General features: G+C 46.0%; 1 protein-coding gene across 2 annotated transcripts in view; it reads right to left on the bottom strand.

Annotated features, from left to right (window-relative positions):
- Nucleotides 1-1,673: 1,673 nt before the first annotated feature.
- Nucleotides 1,674-21,086, bottom strand: part of LOC130156627 (BEN domain-containing protein 5) — a 965,146-nt gene continuing 945,733 nt past the window's right edge. For both annotated transcript variants that reach the window (XM_056355197.1, XM_056355198.1), the window contains exons 12-13: nt 16,339-16,435; nt 1,674-4,338 (exon numbers count right to left, since the gene is read on the bottom strand). In XM_056355197.1, the coding sequence (XP_056211172.1) occupies nt 4,218-4,338; nt 16,339-16,435 (218 nt within the window). In that variant the 3' untranslated portion in view covers nt 1,674-4,217. The remainder of the gene's footprint in view (nt 4,339-16,338; nt 16,436-21,086) is intronic.

Below are 21,086 nucleotides of genomic sequence, written 5' to 3'. Positions count from 1 at the left end.
TTAATGTTTCCCTAGTGAAGAAGTCAAAGCATTTCATGTTCCTATAACTGGTTTGCAGCTCTGCAGTAAAGGACTTTGGTGTGGCAGAGAAAATAATTGCAAACGCAGCCCCAATCAGAATATATAATCCCCTCACAGCGAGGGTCCAATTCAGCGCAGTTAGACGGCTGCACAGGGGCTTGTAGCAGGATTTTCTTGTCAGGAGAGCAGAATGCACAGAAAACGAAGTTAATTTCAGCATTTTAAAATTCATCAGCCAGTCCTGTACAAAGGGAGTTAAATACGTTGCCACGGCTCCAAGGGAGGGCCCTGCAGCTCCCCTAGCAGAGAGTGGAAACAGGCAGGGCAGTGCAATGGGGCTCCGGTCTCCCCACAAGAAGAGCCCTCCACTTGTGCTCAGATAAACACGTGCTGTTGTTCTTAAGAGTAAACACCGTTCTGTCAAATTAAACACCCAGTTTTGGACCCATATTGGCCTCTGAACATTTCAAAATCCCTGGTGTTACCTTACCTTGGACCCGACACAAGCAACTAGTAAAGAGTTACTGTTGAGTGTACAACGTGCGTTACTTACGTCTGAGACGCAGATCGTCTCCAGGAGGAAAAGGCTCATGCCAGGCCAGAAGTTGGCTCTTAGGCAGGATCTGCCTGCTCAGGTGGAAGAGAACTTCAGCCCTCGTGGGAGGAAAGTGAACTAGAGGCTGGGAGCAAAAGGTCTCATATTTTCAGCTCCCATCATAGTCTCCCCAAGAATTTGTGAAATGGCACATGCACACCACGCACACTCTGCCACGCCAGCATGCCAGCCCTCGCCATGCAAGCTAGCAAAGGCCCCACCGTGAAAGGCTTAGGCTTCCATCCCCAGCTGTCAGGGAAAGCTTTCAAGAAACATGGTTTATTGGTGAGCCTCGAAAGCAGAGGTGGGTCTATGAAGAAAGCACAATAGAGTCCGCTCTGCCTGTAGGATTCAGAAGAGACATGATTGGGATCTTAGAGTGGAAAAAATGGGTAGGGGCAGCTGCGGCTGTGGGTGGACCAGGAGGTGCCAGAGACAAACAGAGAGGAGTGAAATTGAAGACAAGAGCAAAGAGTTTGAACATGACGTGCTGGAACAAGGTTTGGGAGGGTGGGCTCCAGAACGGGCGTGCTGCCCGACTGAGGAGCAAGGCAGATGCTCTTGGCAGATAACCTTATGCTCAGATGCTACAGTATTGCTAGGCAGGTGGAGAGGATGGGAAGAAGGTTACCAGCATGGGAGTTGACAAATGGGATGTCATCATTTCCCATATGGGTAACTGTCTCCAATCTGTCCTTTCTGTCCAACGAAAAGTTTGGGATATCTCAGCAGAAAGGAAGCATCTCTGGCAGAGGCGAGCAGCCTACGTCAGGTCTATACCAAGACCTGGAAGTTGCAGGCTGTGGGGAAGATACAAATAGCAGGAGACAAGTAAGAAGTGGAGACAGCAATTTCCAGGAAGATCTGGTTATTAAATGTAAACTTCAAAGACTGACTTTTACAAGTCAGATAGCAGGAGCCTCTGACAACTGATAACAGGGCAGCACAAGGGCTTCCCAGAATCCGCTGGTCCGCATCTTGGTTTTGAAGTGACTGGTGGGCCTGTGAGGAGGAAGGAATGAAAATGAAACAACACACTCATTCCACAGCTGCTTTTATCACTTTATTCATAATTCTAGAGTAGACTCTTTAGCAGCTAAGCAAATACCTGAAACTCTCTCATTAAATAAATATATATATATATTATAATTCAAAAAGAAATAATGAGGAATTCTGCAAGTGTTTTTCCAATGAATATGCAGAAGGACCATTATCACCCCAGTAAACCAACTTTGAAAGTCTTCCACTAAAACCCTATAAAACCCAACGATAGTCATAAATTAGCACTAGATTAATTCAAAGAAGAACTTATCCCCCCTCTGCATACCTTCTAATCCATATCTCCAAGAGGTCATTTTAATTATCACACTGTCACTGCTATTCATTACTCTGCTTTTGGAGACAGAGAGCCAGCCCTGTGCCTTTTGCATGCTTTGGAATTCATCATATGAAGGCATTTTATTCTCCCTAAAAACATGCACAGTTTAACCCCCTCACCTTGAAATACTGACAGTAACAGGTTTGCTTGGTGTTTTAAATCATTTTCCTTCCAGTGGGATAGCTCTTTCTTGTTTTCAGCCATGTTCCCGTTATCAGAGAGAAGGTAACTAACGAAAGCCCAGCTAACAGGTGGCTAATGCACAGACACAATCAGCTCAAGTTTTGTCAGATCCTGAGTAGCTTGTCCTTTTTCGGAGGCATGCAAAGCCAAATTTTTGTCCTGACTTGTACCTGCTAACTCGTTCTGGCTGCAGTAATGATCACTGGATGGAAACCCATGTGCCAGTGGCTCCCAGGGTGTTTGTTGTGACCGGGCTTCAGAAGTGCATGTGAGGTCCCGAGACACAGAATGCAGACCTCAGCCGTGACCATGCTTGCTTTGTGTTTACTCGTGTGGAATGGAGCTCAGGGACCTCACACAGAACTCCCTTCTATCCATCGAGATATGGGTATGGGAACTGTACTCAAAGACAGATGAGCATGTGTGAGGGCCCACCAGCTACCTGGACGCATGAATGCAACCCAAGCTGCTTTCAGTTCTTCCTAGGATCACACCTCGGTGCGGTGTTGGTCGTGCTTGGGCCTTGCAGCTGGGTCTCCATTGCTGGGAAATCAGGGAGTACTTTCACAAGGGACAGTAAATATAAATTACCCGGATGGTCAATTTTAGCCTATAGTTCTCAGTTTTTATCATACCTTTTAATTTATCCCCAGGATGCATTCTTCTCACATAACAGGCCAGCATGAGGACCCAGCTGAATCTAACTCCGTTCCTAGATCATAGTGCTCAAGTCCTGGGAAAAAGAGGAGCAACCAGCCTAGCTCTTCTACTAGTAAATGGAGTGCCTGGGGTTACTACACCTTCAGGACCACCCCACACCAAGAGGAGCTCATTCAGTCTTGTTTCACCTGTCTTTCTTCACCCTCAGTCTGGTTCCTCGTTTCCCTCTCTTATCCACTGGATCTTGGTGCCTTCTCTCCTCCAAGCTACCGTTGCAGCCCAACACCTAGCAGAAGACAGTAAAGAGAAGCTGTTTTGCAAAGCTTCTGATAGCTTGGCAAGGGGGTCTTCTCACCCTTCCCATCCGCTGGGAGACACTTGGACTCCCCTCAGGTTCACCCTCTTTTACCAGTTTGAGACCCACTGGCCTCATGCTTCACATCCACATAACTGGCAGATGTTTCAATCAGTCGCACAACACAGGAGACAAGACCTAGTGATGGTGGCTTCAAGGAGGGATTTCACATGCTGTTCATGTAATGGGAAGGTGGTGAGGTTTTAATTGAGATTTCTTACAATAGTGGCACAACACTGTTTGTTCATCCCTTTCATCACTACCCCCGTCTCACACTGCCTCAGTCATACATCAGTTGGCAAGCCCAGTCTTTCTAGAACCCAACCATTTTTTGCTGGAAAACCATGATTCCTGCCTGTTAGGCAGGTCGTGCAGTGAGTTTCATGCCTGCAGCCTGACAGTAACATTTCTCATATGACCCCTTTCCTTGAATGATCTGATAGAAGAGCAAAAAACCTAACCATGCAGCAGATGATAAACGGCACACAGAGGAGCGCCTGCCTGACTCCCAGAAGCTATTTATCAGGCTCTCTTAATGCAAGCTAACAGGGCTAGCACATGCAATTGGCATAAGAGCTTCTGAGCCTGACACTAAAAGGGGACACATCACATGGTGCAGCAAGGGAGCCAGGACTCCCTCGTTAGCTCATTGTATGGATTACCCCTTTAAAGAGAGAGAGAGTGAGGCTGGTGGAGGAAGGGGAGGCTTTCTCATTTTAACAAATCGCTTTTCAGCCACCGCAAATGATTTCTGTAAATCTATTGGGTCACTCTTTTTTTCCCAGAGATGAAGAAGGGAAAAAAAAAAAAAAAAAAAAAAGCCCTAAAATTGATTTACCATCTATAAATAAAAAAGAATCAATGGTAAAATTTCCAGCTAATTTCCATCTCGCTCTTCCTCCTTTGGACTATCTGTTATCTTAGAAATACTTGTCTGGGGAAAAAAGAGAAACATCATCCGTTCCAGACCGCGACGTGCTCCTGCGCCTCTCCCCACAGACCAGCCCTTCTCTCTTCTCTTCTCATCACGTGGAGAGAGACTGGTCCTTCAGATGTGCCTGGCTCCTCTTCTCGGGCTTGCTGCCAGCATGGCTGTTCCCTTGGCCCCGCTGGGTAGTGCATTTATAAAGTGGCAATTTTTCCTTCCTGTCAAAGGAAAAGAGAGAGAGGACAGGTATTGCAAAACACTGAGGTGCTTCAGCAGCAGGTAAGCCATGTGTAAAGTCTCACAGTGAAGTGCATCTGTAAGGAAGGCTTTGGCAGCTTGAGACAAATTAGAGTTGGTTAAAGACCAGCTGGTCCCATCCTCCTCTGGCCAGAGCAGAGTTAGTCCTTCCAGAAGACTTCAAGGGCTTTTGCTAGCTCTGAGCTTTCCAAGAGAAGGGCCCCACTGCTTGCCTTCGGGTAATGCACATATTACTGTTTACTCCTCACTGCGGCTCCCACGCGCCTGAAACATTTTTACTTCATTTCTGCTCATTAACAGTCCTTGTATCACTGTATTTCCTTCTGGGGCATAGATCGTTCACAGGACAGCTGGGTTCATGGGTCTGCTCAGCACTGGTGCTTCCAACACCCAGACCAGTGCCTTCAAAGAGCCCGACGTGATGCTGTTATTTCACCATGCCCATTAACTCCAGTTATCTAACAGTCATGCAAAACTTTAGTTGTCATTGCAGTTTGGAACATGGCATTGCCAGTGCACCTTTCTGGCTATAGTCCTAGCAGAGCAGTGGGAGTTTAACCGCCGGCCTCCGAAGGAGCAGAGTTACGCTAGAGACGAAGCACTTCTGCAGTGATGCCCCAGGAATTCACAGGCTAAGAGCTGAGCTCCTCACACCTCAGCACCACAGAAGCAGCTCCTCGTTTTCCCACAGTTTGCCTGGGGAACCAGACCTACTTTGTAACACTTTGGTTCCTGATAAGTCTCACTACTTGTTTCCAAGACAAAGTGCTGCCAGCTGTGTTTACAATGTGTATGATAAATGTTCGCTACTTTAAGGAAAAGTAAATCTCTATCCTTTATTATCAGTTAATTCTGTAACATTTCTGTTCCATTTACTTGTATAGCCTCTTTGCTTGAGGCCTTAATTAAAATCCTTCATCTTGCAGCCCAGTGCTCTCGCTGCCTCTCCTCCCTCTGGGTCCTGACACACGTGTTTCACAGAAGACAAGCACAAGTGACCGTACAGCCTCAGCCCTGGCCTGTCTAGCCCGGGCCTGGGAAGAAGATGGCACAACTCACACCATTGTGCCCAGAGACCTTGCTTTGATGAGGGCCTGAATGACAAGAGGTGTGGGACCTGCAGCACCATCCCTAGCTCAGGAGACTCAGCCAGCACCGGGCCATCCCAGAGTCGGGAACTCCACCTCGCAGCCCCCTACCAGCACTGGAGCTGCAAAGGTGCCTCGAGCAAAATACTGGGACCAGGAGCCACAGGAACCAGCTCCTGGCTGCTCTCTGGCAGCCGAGGCAGCCCTACAACCCTGCCTGTGGGCTGCCAGTGGAGACTGGGTTTCCTCCACACCAAGCAGCACCAGCTCTGAGATCATCATCATTCCCTGCATGTACCAAGCTCCAACCTCGTCATGCTGCATCTCCCACTTGGCAGAGCATGAATTACCTCCCCTCACCAAGCTGGCAGTGCTGCAGCTGGGAAAGCAGATACACCTTTTGATGGCTCCTCCTTTGTAAAAGTAGCAAAACCTGACTCCATTCCCATCCTGAGGAAGGAAATCAAACCACACTGTCAGCCTTGCTCACACCAGCCAAGGTGCTCCAATGAGTTTTCAGGGTACCCACTCAGACAGCTGCTTGCCCCCCAGTACCCACTACCCTGCTGATTTTGTTCGTTTGCCCCCCACTGCTATGGCAGGACAAAAATGGAGAGGGTCCTGTGCCTGATCTATTCTTTAAGGATGCAGTCTGCTCCCTCTAATACCAGTTACCTGTGTTCACTAAGGCAGCTGGAGGTCCAAGCCAAGCTGGTGTCGGTGCTCTACCAGTTCATACTGAGACACAAACACTAGGAAGGTGAGGACCTATCTGCTCACCCAGCCACGTTAACAGAACTGAAGTGACCTGCTGAAGGCCATGCAGCAGACTTGGGAAGAACTGAAAGGAAAAGAGCTGAGATGGAAACCCAGGTTTCTTGATCCTTCCACCCTGACTCGCCCCTGAGGAGCTGGGCCCCTCCAAACCTGCCTGCCATAGCGACACGGAGAAACCTGCCTTCCCCACCATGCAGGTGTGGGTGTGTCAGTGCTTATGCTTTTATTTGCAGAATGAGGTACTCAAATACATTTTTAAGAATTGAAATAATGTAGGGCCTGATGGGGCACAGGGTTTAGAGGGCTTTATCTCCTCTAGCCCTCCCCTCCTCACTGCTGTCATAGCTGCCACCAGTTCAGCATCTACAGCATCTCCACAGTTCAATCACCAACATAAGGCACAGTGGTGTTTTGAGGAGATAAACACTGAGACAAAAATAAATAAATTAGGACCCTGGGAGGGAGACCTGAAAGGCACACTGAAGTGAGAACACGCAGTTTCTCTGGTTCTATGTATAATTAAATCGACATGTTCCTAGATAACACTGGAGACCCAAACGCAGCAGCAGCTGTGGACCAAATGGAGTATCACGGAAAACATAGGAAAGCCAGTCAGTCAGTCCATCCCCTGCCCTGGGGCTGCATCAGCACTGCCGGTGTCACTGCTGCCAGCCTGCCTGCCTGCTCCCGGGGGCAGAGCTGGCGCTGGACGGGCAGGCAGGGCTCGGCTCCTGGGTGCGCGGAGGCTGCTCCTCCGTACAGACAGGGATTTCTCTGCACCCAGTCCACTAGAGCAGCACTGCTGAGCGTCATTACTGTTCTCCTCTCTGCAAGTGAGGGAAACAGTATAAAATGAAACATGCAAAGAGAATAAAAATGGCTCTTAAACCTCCTCCTTTTTCATGATTTGGGTAACACAGAAAAAGAATATCCTGCGTAACCAACAGCATTTACAGGTGCGATTTTTAGACACTGGCCCTTTTTAGCAGCCACCCAGGCATCCACTGAACTGAAGCATCGTGAGTATCAACTGCTCTGTTCACATCCAGTACTTGTGACAAACTGATCTTTTTGGACATACAGCCAACTGAGAGACAGTCACGATCAAATCACAACTCTGCTGCATGCTCATAGCACATACAACAATTAATCTTGCAGCCATGCAAACTGTTCTGCAAATTGAAATCTCAGAGGCATAGCAATTACAATACCAAATTTATACCACATCTCTCAGTCAACTAATTTTACATCCAAAAAATCACCACTTGAATAATCTGAATACATTCACCTTTACAGCTAAAAAACCCACCCCACTACATGCTTGATCTCAACACAATTTTGAGTTACAGAATCCCATGGGAAAAAAATGCCAACCTGTGATTTCAACAGCAAAATTGCTTCTATCTAAATACAGCAGATGCATAATTCACATTGAGGTCTAACATCGTGGTGTTTCCAGCAATGCTTTTTTTTTTTGCATTCTGCAAAATGGGGATACTCCTATTACTGTCTGCAGCTCTCTCAGCCCATCTGCAGGAAGACAAGCCCTATATAAGACTACTCAAATGTAGTGTACATGTTCCCATCTAAAACAACTGTATCTGGATTTCTAATTGTTAGGAAACCTTTAAAGATCTGAAAATGAATCAGCAGACTTATGCATCAGGCTAATGTTTTAGAACAGCTAAGCTCTACAAAGCCACCGCCATAAGCACGCTTATGCTGTGGCATTTTGAGCTCTTTCGCACACAAATGTTTCTTGACTTCTGTTTCCATCCAGTGAAGCAAGTTGAGGTGGGGAGCAATAGATTTGAATTAGTGACTTTGCAGCTGGTGTATTAAAGAAGGCCAAAATACAAGAGAATTTGCGTTTAAATTGCAAAGGGCGGAGAAAAAAAGTTATCGATGCCACGTGAGTGGGATCAAAAATGAATCATCAAGGCTGGAAAATGGCTAACCTCTGATCCCTGAAACCAAGAAATCTGTCTGCTTTTGTGTAGCTGCTGATCTAATTTTTTACACTTTCCCCTCTGCACAGAAGAGATGCGTTTCCATTACGTCCATCACAGCTGAACAATCAACGCCTGATTACTTCAAATACTTCACTCTCAGGGATGTACAATTAACCAGGCCCATATCTGACACTGCGAGGGGAGCACAGTATTTTCTGGGATTATCTGAAAAGTTTCAAATGTGAAAAACACAAATCAAATGGCCCAGAAGATAATGACAGCCAGTGCCCTGGCAGTTAGGTAATGTGCATGCTCCAAAGCAAGGCCAATTAGAAGTGATAAAAACAAATTTGAAATGTTAGAGCAAAGGTCAGAATCAAGCCATTACCACAGGCTTGATATTTTTTGTTCCCCTAAGCAGTCACCAGTGCCTGTTTCCAGAAAGTGAGCACAAATTCAAGCTTGCCAGATGACCACCCACCTATTACAGCAGATTATGATTTCTGGGCCATACAAACCTCGCTAATGCGGTATATGGAGAATCCCGGCACTATCTGGAAATCTCATCAGGTCCGTACCCTGTGGCCCTACTTTTCTGAATGCAGGGGCTGGTCCATGCTGCTCCTAGAGAAGGCGTCATATTAGAGCCTGCTCCCCAGGAGAGTTTGCAGATGTCTTTGCCACAGAAGGGATCCTGCTACTTGCCATCCATCCCTTAGTTCCTGGCCTCCTTCCCCAGCTCACTGCAGCAAGGACACCTGCTTCACCGAGGAGACAGTGGATGGAAGCAGGAGTCATTAGCTTGTAACTGGAACCACATTATCACACAAGTAGCCACAATTACAAGCAATGCACATGGCTCAGACCCAGCCATTGTTGTATATCTTTACTGACCCTGGAGCAGGAAGCTGCAGAGAGGATGGAAATAGATTTTGTCTTGTCTCCTGTCCTCCTATTTCCTAAGGAGCAGCAGTAGAATAATGGGTTGCACTTACCTGATGAGGTGTAGCAGAAAATGACAGTCTCTTGAGCTTGTTCAAGTTAGCAATGTGATATTGGGATTAACGTGCAATGTACATCAGACATTACCCATGTTGACCCACCCCACACATAGCAGCTGTCTCTGCTTTCAGAGCAGAGTGCTCTTGCTTTTCAGAAATACAGGGAAAGTCCAGGCAGAGGTGAGGCATGAAATAACACAGATGCTGTAAATTTGCTTACTGAGCCCTGGCTTCCTCAGAGCAACAAACCCAAGAAAGGAAGAAGAAAGCAGGTGGGTATCTCCAGGCATATCTATATGAGGATGCTGAGGATGCCTGTGAGAGCTAATCCAAATACATTTAGGGTGTAAATGTAAAGCTGATTAGTGAAACCACAGTAAGCTCCTATGTGGATATGCTCCTTCAGAGTTAAAGTAGCCATAATTCAATTTATTCATTTAGCTCATTTCCAAAAGTAAATTAAGGTAGAGTAAATTAAATTAAATCAGCTGACAGCACTTTCATTTTGAAAGGGATTGTTAACATGGACCCAATCTACTTCATACAGTAATGCAGATTATTTTCTCCTGCTGAGCCACCCGTCAGGCACACTGGCTCCCTGGGCTGGTCCTGAAGTATTTTTACACACCCTCTGTTCAGGGACTGTCTGAAAGCAGGACCAAGCCAGAGGTGTGTTTGACTGTTTGCATGTGCTTTAGTGTGTGCTTGCTTAAATCCAGGGTAAAATCCTGCCAGCCTTCGCTCTGGTTCCCAAGTGCTTGACAAGGTAATTGTTGTAATGTGGAATTTTGGTGAGCCCTCTGCTGGGAGCTGGCCAAGCACTGCAGATCTCCCCAAACGGCAAATGGATCCTTTTCATTGAACCCACACAAATGTGTCACCATTGAAAACCTGAAGGGTTTTCTTTAATGACAGCTTCAAGTATCAAGAGTTGCATAAAATATGCAGACATGTGTGGGAGTGAGCTGACAGATTATAATTACCAATAGGGAAGGAGAAAAAAACAAAAATTAATTTTTGAGGCAAAACATATAATTTGCCTTTAAACCATAGTAGTGTTCCCATTACTAATACAATTCACAGCTCTGGAAAGCACACTGAAATTGTTTGACTCCTCAGCAGTTTGTTGGGTTTTTTAAATTTTCCTTTTAAAGGAGCACCAGCTAACATGGGAGGGTAAAGCAAGGGGTTTTTTAGACACTCATATGAGCTTTGAACTGTTTGAACAAGTAGGGAGCCAGGTAAGACAGTCTGCAAGATCCAGCTGCGAGGCAGCGTCTCTGTGCTAGCTGGTAGGATCGTGCAGCAGTGCAGCCCTAGCTGGCCCTGCCGGTAACGTAAGGAAGGCTTTTAAACATCATTGTTTGGTCCCACTTGTCCCTAGAAAAGCGACAGAGCTATAGGGTGCCCATGGACCAGGTCCTTCCTGGTGAAATCCCTGAGGCAGGTTGCAATCCTCCCTCCAAGGGAGCTGGGATGGCGATGGAAACCTGACCTTTCCTTTTTTCTTTTCTCTCTCTCTCTTTTTTTTTTTTTTTAATTCTTTTCTCTTTTTTGTTTTTCCCTGCCCTCATTTAATTTCCACCTTTCTCTACAAATTATAAGTGGTTTTGCTGACCTTTCCCTGGAGCAGCACTGGAGGAAGGGGAAAAAAACATTTACTTTGCTGTATCTGCACAATTCAAGAGGCATTGACAGTAGTGTTTGTGATACCGGCATCATTTTGGTGCCTTGGGACTTTCTGGGAGTCCCTTCACCTCCTCAGGAGTGTATAGGGTAAGCCACTGGTGTTACAAGTAGCCTGGGGAGGTGAAGAGCCTGTGTGTGGGCAAGGGGAAAGACCAGACCCACATATATCTTCAGGATTGCTCCGGGGAACTTCTCCTTGAAGTCAGTTTTATTTCACAATAATAACAACAACAACAAAAATTAAAAAAAATACAGAGACACTGCATTTGCTTTTAGTAGCAGTGGTAGCCTCTCAGTGTGGCTGAAGTGTGCGGCAGAAATCTGAGCTGCCTCCTTGCCGATGTGTTGGTGGAGGTGGTTTGTTTGCCCCACACAGACATTTCACTCAAACCAGTTTGCTAATTGGACTTTATATTCCTATACTGACCCATGCCTATGCCCTGTCACCAGAGCTAAAGGAATGTATGGCTCAAAGATGACCAGCAACATCTCCTTCTATGTGAGAGAAGCAATGAGAGAAAGAGAAAAGGTGCCCAATTTTCCTTTCTCTCCTTTCACAGCATTGCAATGCTCCTGTGCCCTGGAAGCTATGGAGTATTTCAGATCTCTGTTGTACTGAGATCAAATCTGGTCTGGAACATGTTTTTATGTTTATTAGACTCTGCTCTGCTCTTAGCTTCTGAAAATGGTGGGGGAAAAGATGACAAGACAGTGATTTAAGTCTGGGAGAAGTGAGCTGGGGATGGCCGCGAAGAGAGCCCCTGGAGAATGACAAGAAGCAGCCATCTATTTAAAGCAGATGGGTGGCTTCACTCCCAGCTCATGTCAGTCATCGCCAGGTCAAAGAAAGCACTACCGGGTGTAGGTGAAACCTCAAAAATCCTGAAAGCAGAGCTTCAAAGCGTAGAGAGCAGTTTTTCTGAAACACAGGAAGAGGTGGACTGGGAAGAACATCCCAGATCCAGTGGGACAGAAAGACCCACACACAGCAGGTGCCAGAAAGCAGCAAATCCCTGGGATGGTATCAGTCTGAGCCTGTAAGACCACACAACCTCTGGACCCAGCCCTTTACGGTCAAGGTGGGGCTCAAAACTTGAAGGGCTAAGTTGCCCGGGCAGAAGTGCCTCCAAACAGATTGTGCCTGTACACAAGACATTCCCCAGCTCCACCCAGCGTGATGCAGGTGATGGTGCCCACCGCCTCTGAGGATGACGGGACAGTCCCGTGGGTCTATCCAGCCTGTTGGATATGCAGCTGTGAACTCATACATCATCATTAAGGCTGCAAAGTCAAGCAGCAAAAGGAGGAATTGCCAGAGTAAAGGCTGTCAGAACAATTTTAATTCAACCTCCTGGCAGATACGCCTTCTGATGTGGTCTTTAATTACCTCATCACAGCCTACTTTTTCTTCAGCAAGACTGCTGTTTCATTCAGGGCACGACGGACAGGCAGCAACTAATGAAGGGCCAGTCAATATTTTGTCCTGTCCTTTTATTGTTCGGTGTGTGGCCCCAGGCATTATTTGCTGCATGCCATCAAATCCCTGCTCTTAGCAGAATTATTCGTCTTCTCCTGGACTTTTCTCTCATGTGTGTCAGTGCAGCAGCTGTGAGCTTCCCACACAGGAAAGAATTTTTCTTCCAGCACTCCCGTGAGCAGAGAGCATGGGTTATACCCACATGAAAACGTGCTGCAGACAGAAGTTGCAGAATGCTCCAACAGGGAGGGCCAGGTGGGATTTTTCAGGGTACCCACATTGTGTCTGTTCAAAGCCCAGCCCCCCTAACCTCAGCCAGAGTTGTAAGCACTCAGCACTTCTATAAATTGAACTCCAGTGTGTGCAGAAAATGAGAAACATGGAAATGGTGGCTCTCAGAGAAAAAAAAGTCACTGGTTTAAAGAGGCAGCAGCTCCTCTGCTGATGCTGTGCTGGAGCAGGGCTCTGCTGTGCAGTCAGTGAACCAGAGTGAAATAACAGAGCAATGCTGCTACGGGCAAAGGGGTGGACTTAAGGCAGCGCAAGGTGACTGGCATTTGCAAATTTTTCAGCAAAAAATTCTGGTTTCCTACCTTAACCATTCTCTGTAACAGCTGTATTTTGCTTTCTCTTAGTCTCTTCCAAATTTTTCACCTTTTACAAAAGATTTTAGTGGAGGACATTTCTCACTTTCGACCCAAGCAATGTTCACCTTTACTCTGGCACAAGTAGAAAGAAATGAGCGCAAGACAGACTCGGCAAGTGGAAGAGCTCCCAGTGCCACCGGCAGCATCAAAGGGAGCCCTACTCAAATGCATTCCAGTGAGTGCAGTGGGAGCAGAATTTACTGATCACTGAGCAGCTTAAAAAAAGGACATAACAAGAAGGAGAGGAAGGGCATGAACCTTCATTGCCACCTGATAGCCCTTTCTACAATGCGCTCTCCTGCTCTGTGTCCACTTAACCCAACCTTAGAGAGATGTCTTTGTGTCCAGGGTGGACTTCCCTGAGCCTCTCTGAAGCAGGTCGAAGTGGCAGCACTCTTTTCTCCAGCAGTTTCTGTAGGCAGCCCAGAGATCTCTTTTACTGTTAGAAATTCATAGGCCTACCAGCTTGTCACTCCAGAAGATGTCCAGCATTTTCAGCAAGGCTTTTAATTCATTAGCTCACATAGGAAAATATTCTAACCTTCCTGCCCTCTCCAGCTGAGTCACTGATGCTTTCCTATCTTGCTACAGACACATCACTTTGAGGAAAATAATTGCTTAGCATGCTGGTAACAACAGACATTATCTGTCTGAACCGGGCATTTTTGTAGGATCATGAGGTCTTCCCATGCTGAGGACTGCCAGGCGCGTTAGGGTTACTGTTTGAAACAGGTCCTGACTTTCCCTTGCAGGCTGTGGGAAACACTGCATGGCCACTGGGCTGGGCTCCCAGGGAACTGGGGGAAGGTCAGAGAAAGCTCAGTTTACTTCTCTGCAACATGCTGATGCCAACATAAACACTTCCTTCTTAAAGATCTTTCAGTCAGATGTGCTCTGCAAGTGTTTCAGGTTGTTGCTATTTCCAGGGCTATCATTATAATACGTTCTGGCTGCACTAATTCCCTCATACAGAAATTGTTCTGCCTGTAGTAGGCTGGGACAAAGCAGCCAATTAGTTATCCCTTACACGTTTATTAACTCTGCAGCTTTCTTTCAATGAGTATGTGGAATCTGGTAATGTTTTAATATATTTTCATAAACTGTGGGCACAACATGTCCTGTTTCAAGCTAATAACCATGCCACATAATTAGTCCTGATTACACAGATATTTAGTATTATTTTACATATTCCAATCCTTTCTGAGTGCCACTGCCTAGCCAAGGCATATTTAGAGCCACAATCATCTCCCCTGTGTTTCCCAGCAGTTTGCAAGATTTTCTTGTGGACAGGTTTGCAGTTAACACGACAGCTTCAAAGAACAATTCCATTTCACTGACGTACGTTTTATATATATATACAGGCTCTGATCAAATGTCAGGTGGCAAAGCCCTGGATACAAATAAAAGGCATTTGCCTACTTACAGGGAAAAGCCAGTATTTGAAAGCTATCAGGAAATTAACAACATGAATCTTTAAAAATCTATTCCTTAAACTTCTGTTGGCTTTGGTCTGAACATTTACCATATTTAGGATTTTACTGCAAGGTAGCACTCCCCAGACAAAAGATCCCTCACCCCATTAGACTCTGGTGGAGGAACGAGAAAAATTTGCTCTGTGCAACCTGATTATAGATGTGTATCTTTCCCTGCTGGCATGGCTTTCACTATAGAGATGGACATGGATATTTGATATGATTAAAATGCTTCAGTTACCACTGTCCGTGGTTCTTTAATTTAAAATGAAAAAAGCAAACAAACATTCTTTTTGATGAGGTAACTGAATGATGCTACGGAAAAGCACTTTGCTGTCAGGTGGTAATTAGGTTCAGTAATAGTTGTGGGTTTTAGCCTCGGAGGCTGTGGCCCCTGGGAGTCTGAGAGAAATGATACATTCAATTTCCAGAGGAGAGGAAGATGCTGGATGTTTTTCTCTGCTAACCCTGCAGGTCTCTGCAGATAAGAGCATTCAGAACTGCAACGCTGACAATCCTCCTTGAGCCAGCCTAAACTGTTGTGTCAAGATCACGAACAGAGGAAGGGAGAAGGACTCAAAGCAGGGCATTTAAACACCTAAGGCAGTCAGACTGGCTCTGACCACATATATAAGGAACTGCCAGAATGGCTGCGCCGAGAGGATTTTTAAAGGCTGCGGGAGGAACTCCAGCAGTCGCTCTATGGTCTGGGCTTATATTCGTAACATCCATCTTATCCATCCCTAGAAAATCTTCAGTAGGAAAGTGTTCCTTTGCAAACAAGAAACTGTTCCCACAGGTACCTTTTTAAGGGCGGGTGGGAGGTGAGGGGAAAGTGGGGAGAAGAAGGGAGTGAATTTCAAGGCTCAGCTGCCTCCCTTGGCAATTTGGAATTGGCTTTTCCACTGCAAAATAGAAATTGTATTTGGTTGTGCTATTAAAAGTTGAAACCCAAATGAAACGTTCCCATTGGCCCAAATGCATTGAATTGGAGATTTTTAGTTTGGAGGCGTTATTGCTGTTTTCTCGGAACAGAGACAAATTCCAAATATGGTGCTTCCCATGAAACAGGAGCTCTGGTTCCTGCTCTGCTCCCCTCCTCATGTTTTCAGACAGCTTTGCCTGTTCAAGGAATGATGGTTCTCAACAAACAGTTGACACTGAAGGGACACTTGGCCAACACCAGACAGAAGGCCAGCAGCACTGCCAGATTCAAGCTTGGGCATTTCAAGCCTTCTGTTCACACCTTTGTGCATTGCTCACTGGTGCCTTACTTCATGTCCAAAAATACTTCCTTTTGGACAAACATCCACTTAATCTGGTTGTAAAGCTGGAGTAAAGACAGGGTGAGAGGGGATCCCCAAGTAAAGGCTCCCATTTGGACTGGCAGAAGGAACCTGCCATCTGGCTGCCAGCACTGCAGCAGGTCCACGGGGAAATGGAGAACCCTGCCTTTAGCACAGGCTTGCTGGTAATTTCCTGAAGCACTGAAAGATTTTTCACTTCCAGAATTAAAACTTTTCAAAATAAAGTGGGTCTGATTCTCCTCTCTCTCTCGGGAGATACATGAAGGGTAAGTCCATTAAAGATACTGGTGTGAGATTGGTGTACAGCAGACAGAATTCAGGAAAGATATCAGTATCTCCCAAATCCTCTTTTTTGGATATTTTTTCAGACATAAACCCGGTATCTTTCCTGATCATAAATGCTTTATTTCCGAATGGAATTTCAATAATATAAGCACAGTTAGACTAACACGCTTATTATAAAGCCGTAATGCAGTAGCACTGAAGTTTAGTAATGAAAGGTATTAAAAAGCAGCCCTGCTAAAGCAAGAGAAATTGCTTTCTGACCTACCGGGTTTTAGGAGTAGGTGCTAGTGGTCTGTCCACCAAGGAATTCAGCCTGTAGTAATCCAAGAAAGTCCTGGCCACATTTCTTCCAAGCTTCATATCTGTGAGGTTTTAATTAAGGAGATTTTTTTTGTTTTAATAATTAAAAGTAATAATAAGAAAAAAGCAGAGTCTAAAGGTAAATTACTCCTATTTAATGCATGAACAAGTTTTACATTAACCATCCCACAGTGCTCAGGCTTCAGGCAAAATGACTTGCGCAAGCAGATAAAGTGGGGGTCATCTTGTTTGCTTCTTGTTTTCACAGGCAGATGCTGCATAAAACTGCAGACAAGAGGAAACATTCTCCCTTTCCCCCATTCCTGGCTGCAGATCCCAGTGGTTGTCATGAAGTAATACACTAGACAAAAGGGGCCTTACAATTTCCACATTCAGCAAAAATAATTACCTAAAAGTGCTTGGCTACAGGCAGTATTTCTGTGCTTGCATCCAGGAAGCAATGTCAACAGTGTCATAGTATGAACCAGCCATGGACCAGTGCACAAACTCAAGGTTGGGATTAAGGCTGTAGCCCTCCAGATCTTTAGCGGTGCCCCCTCCACTGTCCTGGGAGGATATACTGTTCTTTAACTCTGTTGTATTCAGGACTTGAAATAGCGATTTTGGCACTGAACTGGAAGGAGAGCAGATTACCTTAAGGAGGTCAGCAGTAACTCCAGGGGCTCTTCTCACTAGCCACAGTTCCCTCTTCAGCTGAGCCCAACGCTAGGGAGGTGCTGCACCTCGGAGCTGCCACCGAGACCTTGCAGGCACAGGAACCAGACCTTCCTGAAGACTCATTTGCCTAAAAGGAAGCTGAATAACCTGCAAATGTGTTGAAAAACCATATCTGAGACAACAGGTCCATGGGGTAAATTTCCCGCTCATGTGAAACGTCAGCACTGGGTCTGCCTGTGACAGAGCAGCGCCTACTTATCACGTACAGGGTGATGTCCAACTGGGAGAGATGGAATTGATGCCATTATCCACAGCTGTATTACAAGGGCTGAGGACTCCTTTATTTGCCTTTTTCGAACTGATGCCTATCCAGGCTACAACAGCCACACGCTTTGCCAGTGCAGTGACCCAAATGGTCATCATAATGGCCTTTTCAGGAGCGCTGATGCAGTAGCTAAGGTGGGTACATCACCTGGGGAATCTAAATACACCTCTGCCTCCGACACCCAGCAGTTGAGGAAAATAAACTGCTGCTGGGTTGTTTGGTGTGCATGCGTGCATGCTCTGCTTTATCAATAGTTATCTGCTGATGTTTCCATTAGAGGAAGATTCCAGAAGTGCAGTGTCCCAGGGGCTTCCAGCAGTGCCTGTGAAGATGCTAGCTTCTAAATGAAGCTTTTATTACCCACCCACTTACATTAGACACATCAAAACAAGTGAGCATGAGACATCAGGTTCAGGCATTACCATGAGATCTCTGTTTATCATTTATTTATTTATTTAAAGGGGAGGTCGAACTGATTTGACTTAGTCTTTAGCTCTAGTTCTGCAAAAAGCCAGCCACCAGCTCCCCTCACACTGCAGCCAAGCCCAGTTCTAGCGGCTGAGGATGACTCCTGACGCTGCTTTTCTCTCCAGTGATCTGCTCCCACTTTTCCAGTTCCCACTGCTGCGCCTAGGGATGGTCACATGGATGTATCCCTTCTCTTTCAGGGTCTACCCTGATATTATCATTGCGATCCTAATACCATATGTGCTGCAGGCATCTATATTCTGCCACCCAACAGTACAGCACAGCCTGAACAGCTGGTGTTCACGGCTGTTGTCTGTGCGGACAGGGATAGTTGGTTGTGTGAAACAGCACCGGCTGTCTCAGGGCTGCCGCAGTACCCAGCAGCTCCCCTGCAGCCTGCCAGCACTGACGGACGAGACAAACTGTACGTGCATGAAAGTTCAGAAAGTTAGAGACAGCTTAAAGTTTCATCCATTTGAGGGAGGGCAGCGTTGGCTTTGAAAATGTTTTGTTATTGTTATTGGAATTTGGGGATGGCTGGGGGTAGTTTGGTTTCTGCAGTTGTGAACTCAAAGCAGCGGCAAAGGTTAAGAGTTCAAAGTAGTCTGAGGAAGCAAGAAAGGGGAGAGGGCTGTCAAACATTTAAGGGATTGAGAAGACTAACATAGCTTGATCTTGTCGTTTCTTTCATTTACTCAGCACTTTAAAGACATAAAGTAGTAATTGGACTCAGTAAAGTCTCTAGGATATTTTGTCAGCGCCAATCTTGGAAGGCTCCTCTGCCAGCAATGGCCCTGCTGCCCTTTTCTTTGTCTCTCTACATCGCTTGTGTTTGCACAGTGGGAAACAACTGACCTGCGTCCTGGGGGAGGAAGCCCTTAGCTGAGAGCGGGTGCAGCTGAGGAAGTGGCTACACGAGCTCCTGCGTGGTACCTTACAACTCTGCCTTAACCATGACCTGGAGGAATCCAGTTCTTCTGCTGGACTTAGGCCTTAGGAGCACCTTTCTAAAGGTAAGGACAGTTAACCACTGGAACAACTTGCCTTAGCACATCTGGAAATCTCCAGACCAGAGGTCTTGAAGAACAGGTTAAACCCACAGCAGACATGAATGGTTTAGGTTTAACTGGTCCTGCATGAAGTTTGGAAAAGGAAGTATATAGAAGAGCCTCTAAGGCTACTTCACCCCATTTTTCTACAGTTCTTACTATGTTTTGCAGCCCATACAGACTTCATGTTTGCTAAGATCACCAGGAAAGGTAAAGGCATTTTGAGGAGCATGGACACACAGGTAGGCAGGCACTGTGAAGACACTGGACATGCACCCCTGTGCCACATGCAGCCGCTGAAAAGTCACAAAATGGGAACAGCTTGCAATCAGCACTGGTGGAAAGAGGCTCGAACCAGCATGGAATAGAAAATGTGCATGTTGTAATACTAGCGTCTCGAGCCATCCCACCCCCTCAGTTCTGCCTGCCATCTCAGTAAAGGATGAGCAGTTTCTGTCATGGAAGTCAGGCACTCGATGCATAAAACCTGAAGCAGCAGTAAGTCTCTCTCCCTGTGGCTGCCTAGCCTGGGCAAGGCATGGCCTGACGCGCTCAGCGAGTACAGGCAGCATGCATGTGCAGAAGTGATGGAGAAAAACAAATCAAGGCAATAACATTTGCATTTATGTGCAGGTGCATGGAAGACCCGGGCTCTACTTTGGCCTACAGTATGTCGTGGGCATGAAAATAACTGCAACTACAATCAGAACCCACTTTTGCTGAGTGGCTTGTTTGTTTGTTTGTTTGTTTTTCAACCAGCTTCCTTTCTGCAATCACACATGCTGTGCTTTTGCCCACAGGAGCTCCCTACCTAGCTTGAACTGCGCTTGTTGGAAAGCCATTTCCAAGCTGTTCCATCACAGGAGCTCAGCTTGTATGAGACAGTAGAAATCCATTTGGGAGAGTCATGGTGGAAACATCCGGGTGAGCCTTCACCTTTAATAGCATCTGCAGTTCCCTTTCCTCTCTCTTCCTTCTCCACAGACTCGTTCCTCCGTGCTCCATATTTCTGCCTGGAAGTGGAAACCAGTGTGTGCCCAATGCCCCTCCCACAAACGCCATTCTCACAGCATTCACTCTTTGAATGGCATCAGCGGTTTGGGGGAGATTTCAGGACAGTCTGCTTATATAGAACTCTGCCAAATTTCACAGATGTTAGGAAGTTCAAGAATTATGCTGGGCTTTCTGCAAAATCCTCCGTATTTAGGATCCCACCATGCCTCACACCCCAAAGCTTCCAGCCCTGATAAGAAAAGAGGACAGAGGAGTGGGGAACCTCACAAGCCGTTACTGTTTTTCAACTGAGAAGATTCATCGTTCCTATTGCAAACAGCCTGCTTAAACTGTAGCCTCTAGAAGCACAGACACAGCCTTGTTCTGTCTGTGCATGGAGGCAATAAAAATCTCAATTTGGAAACCAGTTAGCAGTACAAGTTATTATGGGAGGTACTAAATGTTGCTGCTTTAATAGCTCACTGATCATTTAATAATGTCACTGCTGCAGAGCATGGTGGCACCATTCACTCGCTTTTGTTTTGCTTTTTGAAATTCAGGGTCATTTCACTTTCAAGTGAGTGGATTATCTCTCTTTCCCCCTTTTGCCAGACACTGCAAACTGCTTTAAATAATTAGAAAAAGGATGGCTCCTTCAAGTTCGCCATCTCATTTTCATAAGGTCCAGTGTCATTGCTTTGGAACAGGAAGAGAAGCTGTGGTGGTGGTAAGGATTTGACAAGGGCAAAACAGTTAGCAGCTCCCACTCATCTTTGATAAGTCCTGTGGGGTCTCTGCCAAGCAGATTGGATCTCTGTTTTTATGTCTCATCTAGAGGACGGCACCTCCATCAATTTGAAACACTGCACTGGGTTATTAGCTTATGGAATCTGTCCAAGTTTAGTCCTAAACAGGATTTGAAATCATGACTATTCAATCCAGAGGCACCGCTGGCCAGATCCATGCAAGTCTTTTGTTTTAGACAAACAGCTTTATGTTATCCTAAAGACAGAGAGAGAAGAAGAAAAAAAATAGGAAAGGGAGAGAAAGGGGAAGGAAAATAAGACAGAAAGAGAAAGGTGAATCTTTAAAGGGGAAGGAAGATAAGACAGAAAGTGAAAGGTGAATCTTTTTAATAGCTCAAATTAAAAGCCAGAAGTAGTTCTTTGTTTGACAAAACCGAATTCTACAGCAAATCTC

This window comes from Falco biarmicus, chromosome 11 (assembly GCF_023638135.1).
Source record: "Falco biarmicus isolate bFalBia1 chromosome 11, bFalBia1.pri, whole genome shotgun sequence".
Lineage (NCBI taxonomy): Eukaryota > Metazoa > Chordata > Aves > Falconiformes > Falconidae > Falco > Falco biarmicus.
Note: the sequence above shows the minus strand (reverse complement) of the source record. Positions and strands in the feature narration are given on the sequence as shown.